This window comes from Danio aesculapii, chromosome 9 (genome assembly GCF_903798145.1).
Source record: "Danio aesculapii chromosome 9, fDanAes4.1, whole genome shotgun sequence".
In the NCBI taxonomy this organism is placed as follows: Eukaryota; Metazoa; Chordata; class Actinopteri; order Cypriniformes; family Danionidae; genus Danio; species Danio aesculapii.
In genome coordinates, this window is record NC_079443.1 from 11,272,912 (window position 1) to 11,291,053 (window position 18,142).

At 34.9% G+C, this 18,142-nt stretch overlaps 1 protein-coding gene across 2 annotated transcripts in view; it reads right to left on the reverse strand.

Annotated features, from left to right (window-relative positions):
* Window positions 1–18,142, reverse strand: part of gsk3ba (glycogen synthase kinase 3 beta, genome duplicate a) — a 107,122-nt gene that overhangs the window by 24,582 nt on the left and 64,398 nt on the right. For both annotated transcript variants that reach the window (XM_056464785.1, XM_056464786.1), the window contains exon 4: window positions 2,342–2,452. In XM_056464785.1, coding sequence (XP_056320760.1) covers window positions 2,342–2,452 — 111 coding nt within the window. The remainder of the gene's footprint in view (window positions 1–2,341; window positions 2,453–18,142) is intronic.

Genomic DNA, 18,142 nt, shown 5'->3' on the forward strand with positions numbered 1-18,142 from the left:
TGAATATAATTTTGCATGACTTTAATAGCCACTATTACAAAAATAATTGATAATTTACCTCAGATTTTGAATTAAACAATGCCTGCAAATCTCTCCTATATTTGACAGTTTCATAGTAGTTTTACAAATTTTAGATTAGGGTTGCACGGTTTACCGGTACTATGGTAGTATCGTGATACTATGGCTCCAAAATACTGGGTGTGCCACTGTAGTTTGTAAATGATAGTATCGTCATTAATGGTCTATCTACAATATTTAATGTTGCATGTGGAAAAGTCACTAAAATGCTCACACGTTTGTGCAACAATAGACCATTTTATTTTAATAGTCTGGAGCCCTTTGAGGTTGCACATTTTCTGATGTTTTCTGATGTTTCTAACGCACGCCTGAATCTGTTCATTTCTGTCCTGTCAATGTGATCTCTTAAAAAGAACGACTCACAAAGTGAAATTTTTAATTACTTTGGATTGCTACCTGTAAAAAAAAAACAATAGATGAAAAACCCATAAAAAAGCAATAGGAAACATTAAAACTATTTTTATAGCCACTTCATATAGCCTAATTTTTTTTTGAGAAAATGCTTTTTGTAACAAATTTCATTTGGTATAATTTGTATCTTTATTTTAATGTATTTTTTGTTGGTCAGTTATCTACAAAATAAACAAAAAGAACTAACACATTTTAGGTGAAGTGACGTGCAAATAATACTTTTTTAAATAATGAGGGAAATATGAATGTAATTCAAGTAGACCTTTTATAACATGTAAAATATAGTATTTCTGACCATTTTTTATCATTTGAGTTATGAATTACAATATTGCAATACTACTTGGTATCGCGATACTTCAGCTGGTATAGTATTGTAAGATGACCTAATGGTATCGTGACAACCCTATTTTAGATTTAGCGTCATTACTTTTTAACACCTAGTCATTGAAGTGGTCATTTTGAAGTCAAAGTTCTTAAAATGTATATTATCCTGTTAAGTCAGCCTTAGTTAAAAGATATTATAATAGGTGTGACATTGAGCAATATACAAAAAATAAGGTATAGAAAAATTACATTTTGAGAAATATTCCATGATTGGTTGAAAAAAATCCCTGAATTTCACTGTCTGAAAAAGACCTTTTAAAATTCCATATTCCAGAAATTCCATGACTTGTAGGAACCCTGTGTTCATAATTAGGCCTTGTTAACTAACAGTGCATTGCCTAAAGCACAACTTTGGATTTTAATAATGAATTAGTAGATATTATATGATTAATACATGCTGTACAAGATTGTTCATGCTTAATTCGTGTTACTAAATACATCAACATTAACTAATGGACCAATACTTTAAAGTGTTACCCAAGCAATATTATGCTATAAAAAGTGTTTTTATTTAATTTTAGTGGTTATTATTTTCTATGTAACAAGAGTGTTAATTTTATTTTTCATTTTAAGAGTCATTTTAATTTTTAAATGATCTTAGGGTCCCCTTTATAGTTCGCTAAGGTTTATGTTGATTATGTTGATAATTACACATCTGTGCATATATTTTAGTAGCAGTCAAGACTATATTTAATTCTTTATATATATATACAGTTAAAGTCAGAATTAATGACAGAATTAATAAAGTTAGCCTCCCTTTGAATTCTTTTTTCTTTTAAAAATATTTCCCAAATGGTGCTTAACAGAGCAAGGAAATTTTCACAGTTTGTCTGATAATATTTTTTCTTCTGGAGAATTTTTTTTTTGTTTTATTTCAACTAGAACAAAACAGTTTTAATTTTTTTAAAAACCATTTTAAGGTCAAAATAATTAGCCCCTTTAAGCTATTTTTTTCATTAGTCTACAAAACAAACCATCACTATACAATAACTTGCCTCATTATGGTAACCTGCCAAGTTAACCTAATTAACCTAGTTAAGCCTTTAAATGTCACTTTAAGCTGTATAGAGATGTCTTGAAAAATATCTAGTCAAATATTATTTACTGTCATCATGGCAAAGATAAAATAAATCAGTTATTGAGATATTAAAACTATTATGTTTAGAAATGTGTTGAAAAAATCTTCTCACCTTAATTGGGGAAAAAAAATAAACAGGGGGGGTAATATATATATATATATATATATATATATATATATATATATATATATATATATATATATATATATATATATATATATATATATATATATATACACACACACACATATATATATATATATATGTTTATTTATTTTACTCATTTTATAGATACAGTATTTTTCCCCTCTCGATATTCAGTGTATAATTCCCACACAGCCCGTACACACAGAAACATACACACATAAAGCATCAGGAATGATCCGCACCTTCACATAAACCATGGGAAGAGTCTGTTTAGCGCGGCTGTAGTGTCTCGCCACTCTGTACACGGTTTCAGGAACGTAATCCAGAACCAAATTCAGATACACCTCATCTTTCTGTGGACAGAAAACAAGAAAAGAAATGCTGTTAGTCACAGACCGAAACATGTCAGGCTTTAATAGCACACACATAATGTATATATCAGACGCTCCAGGATTTCATAATTCCACAATCACTTAATTTAGCGCAAAATAAAGCAAATGTCCACAATTTGGTGGAGCTTAGAATTTAAAAAAAATAAACAGATATCCCACATACAGTGTATTAAACAGATATCCCACATTTTTGGCCAGTCAGGACATATAGTTTAAATTCAGTTTCAGCCTTCCATCCACATTTTTCCATTCATATATTAGCAAATATTTTGTAGGGTTTGCATTTCCATTACTGCATAGAATTCAAAAGAATATAAGTAAAATAGCATTCACTACAACAGGGTTTCTGCAGATATCATAATGTCAAATTTAAGACTTTTTAAATATTCCCACAATTAAATATTATATTTAAAACCTATATCACAATATTAAAAACATGCAAACACATAAAGAGAAAAAAGAACAGTACTAAAGACAGGTTAGATGCACCATTGAACTACAGAAAAATCAAACAAACAAACAAACATCTTAAGGCTGATTTATACTTTCGCCTGCTGCTGCATCGCGCACCTCGCGAAATCGATGAGGTTTTTATACTTGACACGTTTGCCATTGAGATATTCTTTTAAATGACAGGGGGCGGTCAAAAGAAACAGACAGTAAAATCAGACGGATAAACAGAAGTAGAAATTTTTTGGAACTAGGTCATATCATTAATATCATTGAAGATTTTTAAACTAATTGTTTTTTATTATTTTTATAAATTGTTATAATGATTATAAAGATTTTTATAACCTTTCAAGATTTTTTTTGATCAACTTTGATGCATCACTTGCTTTTGTTCATATCTCGGACAGTTCTACCTGTTAAAGTTAAATATTAATCGCAACAGAACATAAATTGCTCTACAATTATATTTTTTTATTATAGCAAGAATAAAAGCAAAAAAACAAGTACACCAACTAAAAAATACTGACTTTTTTATTTTTATTTTGACCACTCAACTGTTCACACATTACTGTCTGGCTAGTTTCTGTCCTCTACTTATAAGCTAAAAAGGCAATAATGGACCAACATTTCTGACCATTATCACTAATGAAGCCTAGAAATTGGGCATCAGTATATTGTAAACTGACAGGTTCATACATTCCTTTTCAGTGATTAAAGACATAATTTGACCTATGGATGGTGAAAAAACATATTCTGTAATATTATAACCAATTTAGTCTCCACTTTTGCATGGCCTCTTTTTTTGTTTGAACAAACTTATCCCTCAGGTTTTTTCAAATCTTTCCTCCTTTCCCACGGCTGTTGCAATTTCTAGCCATGAATTATTGGTCATCTGGTTATGCCTATGATCACACATGGACGGATAATACAGATGTCTGTACAGTCATACCTGTTTCAGACAAAATCTCTTCAAAGTGTTTCATGTTTTCAATAACAGAAAGCTGATTGGCTATTGAATGTTGGTCTCATTTGTGGTTGTAATACCGCAAATTACAATTGGACTGGTAAAATAAAAAACTACAACACCACAAAAACCAAGCAACAACAACAAAAAAGAATTTAAATGAGAATTAGATGTAGCGCTACATGGACATCGGAAAAATATAACCTGTGCAAAAATATTTAAGACCTAGAACAGCGAATTTAAGACTTTTTAATGACTAAAATTTCCATTTTTAAATTTTAGACTTTTTAAGACCCCGCGAAAACCCTGTACAAGTTGATTTTTAAAAAGCACCTAAATAGTTTTGCAATTTGTGTTTTTTTTAGAAAGACTTCCTAAAAATAGGGTAAAAATTGTGTTTCGTCTTGTCTCATGGAGTAGGGGTCTCGTCACACCCCTAAATAAACAGTGTTTTGTGGTTTTAATTCTAGTGAGATGGTATTCAGAAATTGAATAGTCAAATATAAAATAACCCTGCATAGTCTTTACTGTATAAATAATTCCATAAAAGAATTTTTCATTAAAGTTACTAATGATAAAATGTCTTTGCTTTGAACTCTCGCAGGGCTGCAAATTGTAAACTTTCACTCTATTGTGGTTAAACACCACAGTAACTCCACAAACCAAATGTCTCCTAAACAGTATTCTGCCCAACTATAATCTCTACCTAACAGATCCTGCAATGTGACTATTGCGAATCTGCACATTGCGATATCAATGCTGAAATGATATATTGTGCAGCCCTAGCCTACAAATCGGTATGGAAGAGGCTAATGGTTGTGAATCAGTGCCTATACTAAAAATGTCCCATTGCTCCATCTATCTCTATGACTAAACAGCCAGCTTGTGAGAAAAAAGCTGCTATGGAAACAACACAAAAATAGTCCATTTTGGGGCATGATGTCATTGTAAGCGTTGACTGCCATGCATTGTGTGGATCCGTGCCTGAAAGCTTGCGATGATTGTGCCCACCTTCTTTACATAACATAAATGCTCAGACACTGAAGTCACATCCTCCTGGAGAACTGAAGGAAAGGAAGAGCTCAATGCGGTGGCCTACAGGGCCACTCTGACCTATGTCTGATGTCACATCCTGTCCTTTATGCACTTCTTCCTTCCTTCATGAGTTCAGCTGTGAGAGAGTCTATTTCTGATGGTCTGCATGCTGTTGTTTCTTTAAGCAAACTGAACTCAAATCTACTCATGAACGTGTAGAGATCAGTAAAATAATTAGATATGCAAATTTAAAATATATTTAAGAAATAAAGGATATATAGTAGAATATATTAAATAATTATGCGCGATATCGCGACATTTACATAAAAATTATACAACCAGAGAAGGGAAGTACTTAAGTAGATTTTTCTGGTATCAGTACTTTACTTCACTATATATTTTTTGACAACTTTTTACTTTCTACTCCTTACATTTTTACACAAATATCTGTTCTTACTACTCCTTACATTTTTAATTATTCAATTACTATCGTTTTCATATATTTGGTGGCGTGATCTATATTATTTCTTGTCATTGTGCAATTTGAGTGCTTTTTCGATTAAGACAATCTGTTTTCGTCATTGCGCGCCTGCGTGTTGTAGCGCACGGCTTTTTCAACCAAGGTCATCACGCGCTGTATGTAGGCTAGTTAATGAAGTTTACTATGAGAAAAGCAAGGATGACTTCGCAGATAAGACAGAGGGAGACGGCAAATTTAACATGACTGATGTTGCCTTGTTTACATGGTAATAAGTGCCATTTTGCTTGATCAGATCACAGGTAAACAAAAGAAGCACATTCCAGTTCAAAAATATGCAATTTAAATGCTCAAGGTTGGAGTCTTTTGTCCACTTCCGATCATACTGCACAGGATTTCTCTGGTCTTTCAATCTAATACCATGATAAAAGTGCTATTTATGTTTATTGATGCTTGGCCAAAGTGGTGACACATTCTTTGAAGAGCTACATTTGAAATCAATGTGATTTGAGAGGATTTGCAATAGTTTTGTAGATATTATGTAAATTTCCTATATACCTAAAATACATTCATTAATTCATTTTCTTTTCGGCTTAGTCCCTTTATTAATCTGGGGTCGCCACAGTGGAATGAACCGCCAACTTATCCAGCATATGTTTTACGCAGCAGATGCCCTTCCAGCCACAACCCATCACTGGGAAACCCATACACACTTATTCGCACACATCCATACACTATGGACAATTTAGCTTACCCAATTCACCTGTACCGCATGTCTTTGGACTGAGTGGGAAACCGGAGCACCCGGAGGAAACCCACGCAAACGCAGGGAGAACATGCAAACTCCATACAGAAATGCCAACTGACCCAGCCGAGGCTCAAACCAGCGACCTTCTTGCTGTCAGGCAACAGCATTACCTACTGCGCCACTGCATTGCCCCTAAAATACATCAAAACTTAATTTATTCATTTTCTTTTTGGCTTAGGCCCTTAATAATCAGGGGTCGCCACAGTGGAATAAGCCACCAACTTATCCAGCATATGTTTTACGCAGCGAATGCCCTTCCAGCTGCAACCCACCACTGGGAAACACCTATACACACTCAATCACACACATACACTACGGCCAATTTAGCTTACCCAATTCACCTATAGCACATGTCTTTGTCCAAATGGCCAAACCGGAGCACCCAGAGGAAACCCACGCGAACACGGTGAGAACATGCAACCTCACACAGAAATGGCAACCGACCAAGCCGAGACTCCGACCAGGGACCTTCTTGTGGTGAGGCGATCGTGCTACCCGCTGCGCCACTTTGCCCCGCCACTATCACCCCCCCACCCCCGGACAAAAACTTTATTTTTTCCTAAGAACTTTCTAGACAACTTCAATGGCAATTTTCTAAACATTTAGATATGTTTTGAACCATCAGATTCCAGATGTTCGATTGATTGTAACCTTGGTGAAATATTTTTGTATGCTAATAAACCATACATCAATAGAAATCAATTATTTATTCAGCTTTCAGATTATGCATAAATCTATAAATCTTAGTGGTCCAGAGTCACGTTTTAGCTAATATGTACCTAATCAATTATTTCATTTCATTAAAAACATTTCATAAAAACATGAATGCATCTTAAATACATTAATTCTGCAAACACAATAAGAGTAGAGAGTGCCACTGCTTTCCAAATCAGTTTGGATTTTAATAACACACATTTCACATGTCTGTATTTGGAATTTGTCTCAAATTTGAGTAGTTGTGCTTTAATAAACCCCCCCTCAGGTTAGTGCTCTGTGCGTTTGGCTCTGACAGGAGTCGTTTGTGTACGAGACTGTAAAAGCAGAGCCTGGAGACACATGAGTCTCTACCTGTGGCTCTCATTGTGGCTGACGTTAGAGACAGACCACCCAATCACACGCTTACAAAGTCACACAGCCACCAATCGGCAGCCAATCAGATCCTCTGTGATGCTGTTCAGTGATGGGCTGTAATTGAGGAAGTATGTCTGTTGCTGTAGTGAAGGCGGAGAGTGAGTCATCATCGCCACACTAATTTTAGCCACACTGCACAGTCAGGGGGCGGCTTCAGTTGTTTCCCACTCTTTTTTATATGAGGAAATCAAACATCTGTTAGAGGCTACTTATGAATCTAGTCAGAATGAAGAAAAAAAAGACTTGGCTTAAGAGTAGCAGCGAAACCAACACATTCATTGCCTGTTCTTTCTTTGAGAGGAACAAGAGTTTATTAATCACTGACTTGGTGAAATATTGTGTTGGGCTTCCGATGAAATGTCTTTACATCACAAAATTGACAGGTTTAAGGTTTAATTTCTTTAAAAATCTGCCATCTTCACTGCCTGTTAGATATACAATATGAAGTGGGTCTCAGATCGGACAAGAAGCACTGCATTAAATTTTATTTCCCTCCACCATGTCTTTAAAATATGATTATATATTTTACCCCAGTATTTTCAATGGAATTTCTGCTACTAGTGGTTACAATGGTCTTTCATCTCGTTTTATGCTTGAACAACTAAATAAATGCTTAAGTCTATTTAACTCAATATATTGTAATTACATTAAAACATTGATGCTGTAAAAACAAAATTCAAAATAGTCACAATAAGCTTTCACTGGAAGTTTATCGAAGGCTTTAAAACTCTAGCTGTGTATAGAGCCAATTTTACTCAAGTCCATTGTACTTACTCTCGTCCCTATTCTGGCCATAAAATAAGTACATAAAGGTAATTAATATTACTCAGTACTTAAAGTCTATGTAAAATCAAAATTTACAATGTTCTATTTTGCTAGCACACATTGTTATTCTTTATTGAACCATTAATCAAAACAAGTCAATCCACTGAAAAAAAGTTAGTTTTAGTAATCTTTAATCAATTTCTGAGCACTTGCTTCTGTGTTTGAAGTGGTGGTCCTTCTCTGTTGAAGTCAGTTTGACAGCTTCAGTGACAATATTCTTAACCACGCCCCTCTTACCATAAGTTTGATAAGAGGGAATTATGAGCTAAATAAACCACTGTACCTATTCAATATTCTGTTTGAGTGTAAAGTACATCAACATACTGAAATAAAAGTCTCATGCAGATTTTAAATGTAAATCTTAGACTGCATGTAACACTAGCTACATTTCCATCCACCTATTTTTATGCGCATTTTGGATATGCGCTAAAAAAACGGCTGATGGAAATGCTAAGATGCGAATACCTTTTGAAAATGCACATAAAAAAGTATAGCACATTGTAAACCATCTGAAATGTTGTTTTGGTCATTCTTAAACGCCTTAACCGTTTCAGTATTGGTGTAATTATATTATTAATGACCTCCAGAACAGGGGCGCAACTACACATTTACTGAGGGGTATGCGGGTTCAAGTTTTGCCCCACAGTTCTGAACACAACTGAAATAGTATGAAGTAGTAAAAGTATAATTACACTAAGCATGTTAAGTCACAAAGAATTACATCTCATCCCAACCCAAATTTCTTCTCAATTTCATTTCCTCATTAAATGACTATAGCACATTGACATGCCTTGCTTCTGTACTTTTTGTACATTTGTGAAAACAAAATGATAGATATGAGAGTCCCAAAGGGCAAAAGAACATAAAATGCCATGACTTCTCATATGCGAGGTGTAAGGTCTGTCTTTGCATTAACAATTGGCTGAAACTGCTATTACACCTTTGTGAAATAAAAAAATACTGTAAAATGTTTAGTGTAAAAAATAAACAGAGACAAACTGCCTGAAATGTTCTATTTTATCAAAACTTCATGGGCAAACTTTTACATAATAAATTTATAAAAATATGTATATGGTATAAAAAATAGATCTTGATATAAAGATTAATAAACATTTAAGTTCCGAAAAAATGTGAAGATTATGACTTATTATGAATCATTATAATCAAGTATATAAAATTAATATAGGGGAATTTTTAATCTGAAATATATTAAGGTCTGTACTTACATAAACATACATTTTGTGTGATCCCTCTTATTTTGGCAAATTAATTAATTAGTTAATTAATAATAAATAAAGACATTTTTTCAGATTAATCTTTCTTTGACATTAATCTTACTTTTGACCTCAACTGTACTGTATGTATGATTTGACAGTTTATTTTGATAAAAATGGCAAAAATCTAAAGTTACATCTACATGAACACTTTACACTTGGCTGTGTGACTGCAAGTTATTGTGTTAAATGATTTGGAATTAAAACGTGTGTGCCAACATATGCAACTCATGGTATCATTTTTTATTTAATAAAATACAATATTATACTCGCATAAAATGCAAAATAAACATTTTTAACAAAACATATTTATTTATTTTTTTTATTTGACACTTAATAAGGATAATTTCAAAAATCGTTTTGGCACAATGGCGCCCCCATATGTGGCGCCCCTATGCACTGCATATACTGCATACCCCCTTTTTGCGCCCCTGCTCCAGAATTAAGAGCATCTGTGCTCTGCGTCTGACTCCTTCAAATGCCACCGCGCGTTTACTACGTGTCAGGATTGCCTTCTGAGGTGCAAGTCATTCATTAAATGAAGAAAAAATTGACTGAGCTTCTCCTACTGCAACAAATTCAGTGTTTTACTGTTGTTGATAATTGGCACCAGCTAATCAGGAAGTGACGATGTTGTACGCTTTGACTCGTTGAATGGAAACGCGGCTTTATTCGCACATCTTTTATTTGATAATTCAGTTTTGCGCATAAAGTTAATTTGCATTTTTGGATGGAAACAAAGCTAATGACATCGTAAAATAATTTGTAATTATATTTTTGTGGTTGTTTTTCAACCTTGTCAACAATTGTTCACCAAAACATGAAATATTTGACATCATTTACTCACTCTCTTGTTGTTTCATATCATATGACTTTCTTTCTGTTATGACACACCAAAGAAGATGCATTGCAAAACACATGGAGCCAAACAGAAATTACGAATTATTCCATTTCATAATTAATTATTAAAGTATAATTAAAACAAGGATATGCATTATAAGACGTGGTCGTGGAAGCGAATTTATAATTCGAATTATGTTCAGAGCTCCATAGTTTAAAATAGGCTAACTGTCAGTTAAACTATAGTATAAGTTAACACACAAACCTGCCTAAATAAATAGGCTATAAAATACACAGTTGATCACTTAGGCCTATTAAAATAAAACTGTGCTGAAAGAAAAAAGCACAAGAAAGAATACCGCGTTGTGCTTTTAGACAGCTAGTTAAGATTATTTTAGTTACAAAAACAATTAGTTAGCCAACTAGAGAAATTTTATGCCAGCGCGGGATCTGAGCGGTATTTAGTTTACCGGCAAGCAAGCGCACGACAGGCTTCAGTCACTGTTTAAACTCGTCTTTCTCCAACCAGGAGCATGCAAACATACATTTTCCCATTTTGCCGTCTGTTTCGCTCTATGGTTTCACTACATGTGTTACTTTTAGACAGTTATTTAAGATTCTTTTAGTTACAAAAAAATTAGTTAGCCAACTAGAGAAATTCTATGTTGCCGCGGGATCTGAGCGGTATTTGGTTTACCGGCGAGCAAGCGCACGACCATGGAGCAGAATGCTTAGCTGAGCGTCACGCTGCTCAGCTCTGCTCACATGCTCTGGCTGTACAATATGTTCACTATGTTACATAACTGCCCCCTGCTGGTCATGTATTTCTTGTGATAGACCATGTTGTGCTCTGCCGCACTTTACTGCAACAACGTGCAACACAACTTTAGACCACTCGCACATTCTCAGTAGCCACATCTGTACTTTTACATTAAGGGGCAGTATTCACGCCTAGGAATTGATTGATTTATTAAATTCTATGTGCTATTTGAACGTACAACAAAAAATTCCCTACATAATGCATTTCATATTCGCAAAAATATACAATACATATTCACATCACCTTCCCATGTTTGTCGCAAATAACGTGACATCACCCAGACAGAGGGCCCAAACTAATCGCGTAAATAGAGCATGCCGTTGTTAACATTAGGAGGTAAATAAATAAATTCATGATTTTTTTGGAGTCACTTGGACATCTTCAAACACTTTGAGCAACGCTTGAACAAAACTTAAGACCTGGTAAAAACGCAATTACGATTTTTTAATACCTTTTAGGGGCCTTCTTTTTCTTATAATTGATTTATCAACCTTTAATACTTTTTAAGATCCAGCAGACACCCTGTTTATAGGAGATGTTAAAAAGCCTTGTTAAATAGCTTTTATAACTTGTGGCTACTTTCAATCTCTCATTGGCAGCAGTGTGAACACACAGTTATCAAACAGAATGATTTAAATGACAGCAATAAAAAACCTTTGTTTAAAACCAAACTACAATGTTTGTGGTGTATGTAGGCATGGGACGATAACTGGCTTTAAGGTATACCGCAGTTTGAAAAAGTCAAGGTTTTAAAACCGCCATAATTTTCTGTAATACCGTTCCTAAGGTATGAGTACGATTTTTTATTTACCTTTTTTTTTAGGACAACAGTATTACCAGCAAAAAAGATATCCAAAGATGCCATTTTATATTGTAAACAAATCTGTGTTTGAAACAAATGAAGACAGCATAATTCTTTTGAATTATTTAGCCTGACATATTTACTGCACCAAAATATTTGAAATGTTTCCCAAATTAAAATATAATGTGCTCATAGGGGAAAACTGTTTAGTTTTTTACCCAGACATTTAAAAATAATAAACTTTTGAGCATTAATCACAATATCGGGATACCGTGATATTTGTATCCAAGTTTATCATACCATCAGATTATTACACTGGCCCATGCCTAAGTGTATGTTTGCTGTTAAGGTCCCAAAATACTATGATTATTACATAATTTATCTCTCTTCAATTCGTCAAGAACAGACAAACATTATGAACAACTTACAACAAAAATCAGCTTTAGAAAACTGTAGAAACTGTAATTGCAATTTAAAGCAACAGTGACACTTATGTGAAACATAAATTCACAGAAATTTGTAACTTTTAGGCCCAATCCCAATTCTATTTTTGTACCCCTACCCCTTTTCCTTCACATTGTCCCTTAAAACCGAGGGTGAAGGGGAAGGGCTTTAAAATTTACCCCTAAGAATTGGGACAGCACTACAGCACCTGCACACGTCATCATATGTCATCGCGAGCTCATGCTTCATGTGAGATTAGACGATCGCAACTGCTGTAGTTATTCCAGTTGTGTCATTTTTTGGTATTTATCTTCAGGAAATCACTGAAGGCGTATATTATGTTATCATAATGATCTAATGTGGCAGTAAGCTCGTAACTATACTGTGCATTTGCACCCTTGGCATATTCATCTATTTAAACACAAAAAAAAACAACATTAACATTATAGAAGACACTGTAAAAAGCTCATTCCCAGCCACTAGACATTACTGACAGGGTATTTGAGTGTCATCGAGTGTCAGAACGTTGTGGGACTGCTGTACAGAAGTTATGATTATGGATTATAGATCATGAAATATAGCAGCTTTTATTTTAGCGGTTTTTTTTTTTTACAAGCATGACGGTAAAGCATGAACGCGGTTATGAATATATTAAAACATATGCTTGTTTGTTGTAAAAATTTGTAATAATGACAAAAAATACTAATTTGTGGATCTCCTTACTTCCGGGTGCTGCAATCCTGCTGTTGTGGCTGGTGTTTTCTGGGAAAATTTCTTACCCCTTGGTTTCGAGTGTGGTCCTGAAAAATCTTTGTTCAAAGGGCTATTCACCCCTTTCCCTTAGCCCTACGCCTTCAAGTTATAAGAATTGGGACACCCCTACCGCTTTACAGGAATCCGCAAAACAAGGGGTAGGGGTAAGGGGAAGGGCTAAGGGGTAGAAATGGGATTGGGCCTTAAAGTGGAATTAGGGGCAGAAATTCTTTTGAAAAGATGCTTTTGATCAATTCAATTTCTTTCAGCAAATCTTACTGAATATAAACTTTGGAAGCATGAGACATGTTTAAAGAAACACAGAATACTTCACAACTCCAGTGGGAGAATAAATCAGTATGTTTCACACAATTACAGAAACTATGTGACACAGTGCTTAGACGTGCTGGATGACATCTCTCTCTCTCTTTTTACCACTCTCTCTTTTCCTATTTTAGTCTGTGCCGTCTAAGTAGATGTATTTTTTGACTCATCTCTGCCAGTCTTGAGTAGCTCCCCTGTCAGGAAAAATCAGCGGGCACTAACTATAGGGGACAGGGATCATGGGTAACGGCTGGTGGTTGTCGAGACCCAGTAATCTCTTCACGTATCAGTGTACAAGAACCTGTCTCTGAAGAATCTGTAACACCATCTCCTACACCATTCATAAATAGAAGCTTTTAATATGTTCTCTTGGTTAAGCACAAAGTGTTTGCTCAATCAGCTGAACATGTTGACACAACCACACACACTTCTCTGTTCTAAAACCTAGTGACCTCTTATGTAGACAGCATCGAAAAGCAGTCCAGATATGAAGGCTGTTCCAAATGGCAATCAGAATAGATTAAAATAAAGCAAATATGCTGCATGAAGTGAAAGAAATATTAATAATAAATGTAAATATTTATTCTTTTATTCATTTTCCTTTGGCTTAGTCCCTTATTTATTAGGGGTCGCCACAGCGGAATGAACCGACAACTATTCCGGCATATGTTTTACGCAGAGCTGAAACCCAGTTCTCGGAAACACCCATACACTCTTGCATTCACACACACACACACACACACACACACACACACACACACACACACACACACACACACACACACACACACACACACACACACACACACACACACTCATACACTACAGCCAGTTTAGTTTGTTCAAGAGCGAAATGTCTATTTCTAGAAACGACATTGCCGCAAAATAACAGCATAAACTACTATGACAATGATATCCTCAGGTATTGATTATGTGCTTTATTCAGTGTAAATGCTACTAATGTGAATTTGAACACCATTTTACACCACATTTTTTACCATACTTAAAAAAGCACAAGCCAATAGTTCACCTTAGATCTTAAAAATAAACTAGCAAATGGTTTGAAAATTAAAGTCTGAACTGTGACTCGGTGCAAATAAACAACATCAGTTATTCAACCTACAGTATGTACTTTTAATTATGTTGAATAGGTTAAATATCTATTAATTAGATTATTAGCCCTTAGTATTTCATTGTGATTGCAATGGCTGCTATTTAAATGTTTCTGTTGTGTCGCATTGCATTTAGGACACCGTGTTAGCATTTCTTGTGATTGTTTGTGTGATACAAGTAATGACTTGAATTTTTGCAAGGAAAATAATATAACAGTTATTAGGGCTTTATTAATCAAAATCCAATCGCGATTTGAAAAGTTTTGAAAAGAGGCAGCGATATGAAATATATGTACCATTTAATTTCCCCCGCCCAGAGCAAATGTGTGACTGCTGTCTGTGTTTGATAGTCTAACTAACCAATTGAGTGAGCACACTTTTGTGCTGCCCAATCAGAATTGCGCAACAAAACTATGTGGAACACCCCCAATAAAAACAAACAAAAAAAAAAAACAAACAGACAGACAAGTGGGATAATGGCATTTGAGTTGTTTCAGCCATGTTAGTTTGCTGAGTGTTTTGTATTTTTATAATTATTTTATTTATTTTTTAAACTACACAATCACCCTAATTTGAAATCAACTTGTTTACAGAAAGTTAATTTTATTTGTCTTTACTGTTTGCTCTAGAGAAAAAAAGATGGTTTTATTTGTAAATATAAAAAAAATTAATAAAAGTTTAATTAAGATAATATCTTTTCAGTTTGTTTTTTAACTAACACTCACTGCATTTTAGTAGTAAGAAGCTATGATATAAGTTATTGAGCTAAAGCTTGACTACAAAATTAAATCGCAAATTAAATTGAAATCGCAATTTCTGTAAAAAAAAAAATCACAATGAGATATTTTCCCCAAATCACACAGCCCTAACCGCTAAAAGAAATGAATAGAAATACATGAATACTGTGATGCCGGTAGCAGAAATACAGTGATTTTACTCACTGTCTGTAGAAAAGCAGCCAGCATCTAAGTTTTTTTTCTTTTTTTTTTTTACAGGTGGAACTGCTTAGTAGGCCTATAGTAGTAGCTTACATATCTTCATGCAAAAAAAAGATCTCAATAATAATAATCATACTTGAAGTCATATTTTTATACAAATAATCTTAATACAATACGTTATACAAATATGTTAATACAATATAGCACAAAAAAAACTGTTGTTAAATGATTTAGGGCTGACTGTGGCAGTTCTGAGTTCACATTTGTAAAAATCTATGTAGTCAGAACAGCTACAGTAGGCCACTCACTATGTTTTGGAAAGATGCCTGTGACTGTAGTGAGAGTCATTTAAAAGGCTGTGAGGTCGAGATCTAGAGCACAGTTCTGCCAGCAATGAGACACAACAACACGTCTCCTAATCGCGCCACTTAGCTAAAGTGGAAGTTGTTTTGTGGAGAAAACGGGCCACGTCCAGACATGACGCCACCTCATCTGTGTTGAATGCTCTCTTTTCAAGTCTGATTTTAATCTCTTTCTCTCTCCAGGCCCACGTCATCCTCCTCTCTCTATCTTTCTGTTTTATCTTTTCATGGAGACAAGATGTGCTCTGATTTCAGGCTGCTTCACACTAGACAATTCAACTGCCAAGTGTACAAAAACAAAGCCGCTAAAATCGCAGTTAAAACCATGGTAGCTGTAAGCTGACCATAGTACTGACTGTGGGTCGCAATGACTGACATAGCCTCTCAACATTGAAATCGTTGAACTACTTGGCTAATTTGCAGCCATTGTTGACTTATATGCTTTTGGGAAATGCATTCCTTTTTAGGGCAGATATTGGAAAGAGATATTTACATAAAATTCACCTACTTCACCACAACATAAGTGTGATTTGTAAAGGGATTGTTCTCAGCGAGCAGAATGTTGGTGTACTCTTTAAAAAACAGGAAGTACTTAATGGTAAATATATATTTTAAAGTACAGTGGTCTGTCGTTTATCGTGGGAGTTACATTCTAAAAATAGTCCACGATAGGCGAAATCTGCGAAGTAGTCAGCTATATTTTTTACAATTATTATAGATGTTTTAAAGCTGTAATACCCCACTACACACTTTATACACTTTTCTCAGAGAGACATTCACATTTTCACACTTTTCTCTCTTGTTTAAACACTCTTAAAGTTCAAACCTTCGTAGAAAGATAAGTCCAATATTATACATGTTGTAAGGAGCAAATATTCATCGCTGTCAGCAAACGGTTCATAAATCTTTTTAGCTTTTGTGCAGATAATGATGGCATCCAACGTAATATTCTTTTTCCTGCAGTCACTGATCATCAAACCAAGCATACTCCATCCTTAAGGGGGTCACACAGCAGATGCGCAGCTCACATGACAGTTGTAAGTAACACACCGGACACGCACATACACATGTTATTTAGAATGAAATTATTCAGATAGCGTGGCAGAAATATGAACAGTGTTCTGAGTCGTAGCTGGGCACCGCAGACAGCAGCCGATTTACGGTGCTGGTGTGAGTACCCTGATATAAACCTGTGTTTACAATTCTAAAATGCATGGTGTTGAGTGGTGCGGTGCATCCGGTGTGCAACCCCCTTTTACGATGGTCTTGCTGCGAACAGTTACAACCCTTTTTGCATCTTTGTTGGAACTCTGCTAGCGATCTGCGATTTTTGTTAATTGGCAAGCTGAACGCATTCTGTGCTGTACAGGAGACATGAAGGAGATTGATTGACAATGGTCTACAGCCAATCAGGACGCAGAACATAATCTAAAAACACGTTGAAAAAAAATCCAATAAATAAATAAGCACGTCAAATTGCACTAAACAAAAATATTTGAAACTGTGAGGCCGCGAAAGGTGAACCACGCTATAGCGAGGGACCACTGTATTGTAATCGCCAGGACACACCAAGGCAATGCCAAACAAATAGCACCGATGAAACCCAATAGTGTTGGGTGTTTTCTTGTTTACAACAGAAAACCGGATCTTCAGATGTGTCTTCTATATATATATATATAATAAGAATTTCTCCAAAAGAAAAAATATTATCAGACATACTGTAAAAATTTCCTTGCTCTGTAAAAAAAAAAATATATATATATCCATGTCTAATATCAGATAGCCAGAAAGTGATTCATTTTTTAATAAATTGATAAAATATTGGTGTCTGTGATGCAGCAAGTCCAGAGACTGTAGTGTACCCCATGATTTCATTTAAAATTCACTTCAATATGTGATATGACTAAAAAAAGGTCATAGACGAATATTTTCTCAATTCAAATGAGTAGCAGCTTGGACCCGGAAACAGTATTCCATACGACATGACTTTACAAGGAGATATCCCTTTACTATGTCATGATCGTGCTCTGATTTGTTATTAAATAACCAGTTAGATAACTCTCAAAATGCAATTCTACATGCTGAATCGGGCCAGTGAGCTCCGTCATTAACCCAACAAGAGGCAACATGTGAAACACACCAAACCAACTAGATGGACTGACACTAACCGACAGACCAACGAAGGTGACCACTGGCTTGGTGTGTCCTGGGCTTAAGTGGACTACTTGAAGACTGAGGCTGCATTTACACTAGTGCATTTCAGTTTTAAAACGGTGTTTCATCAAAAAAAA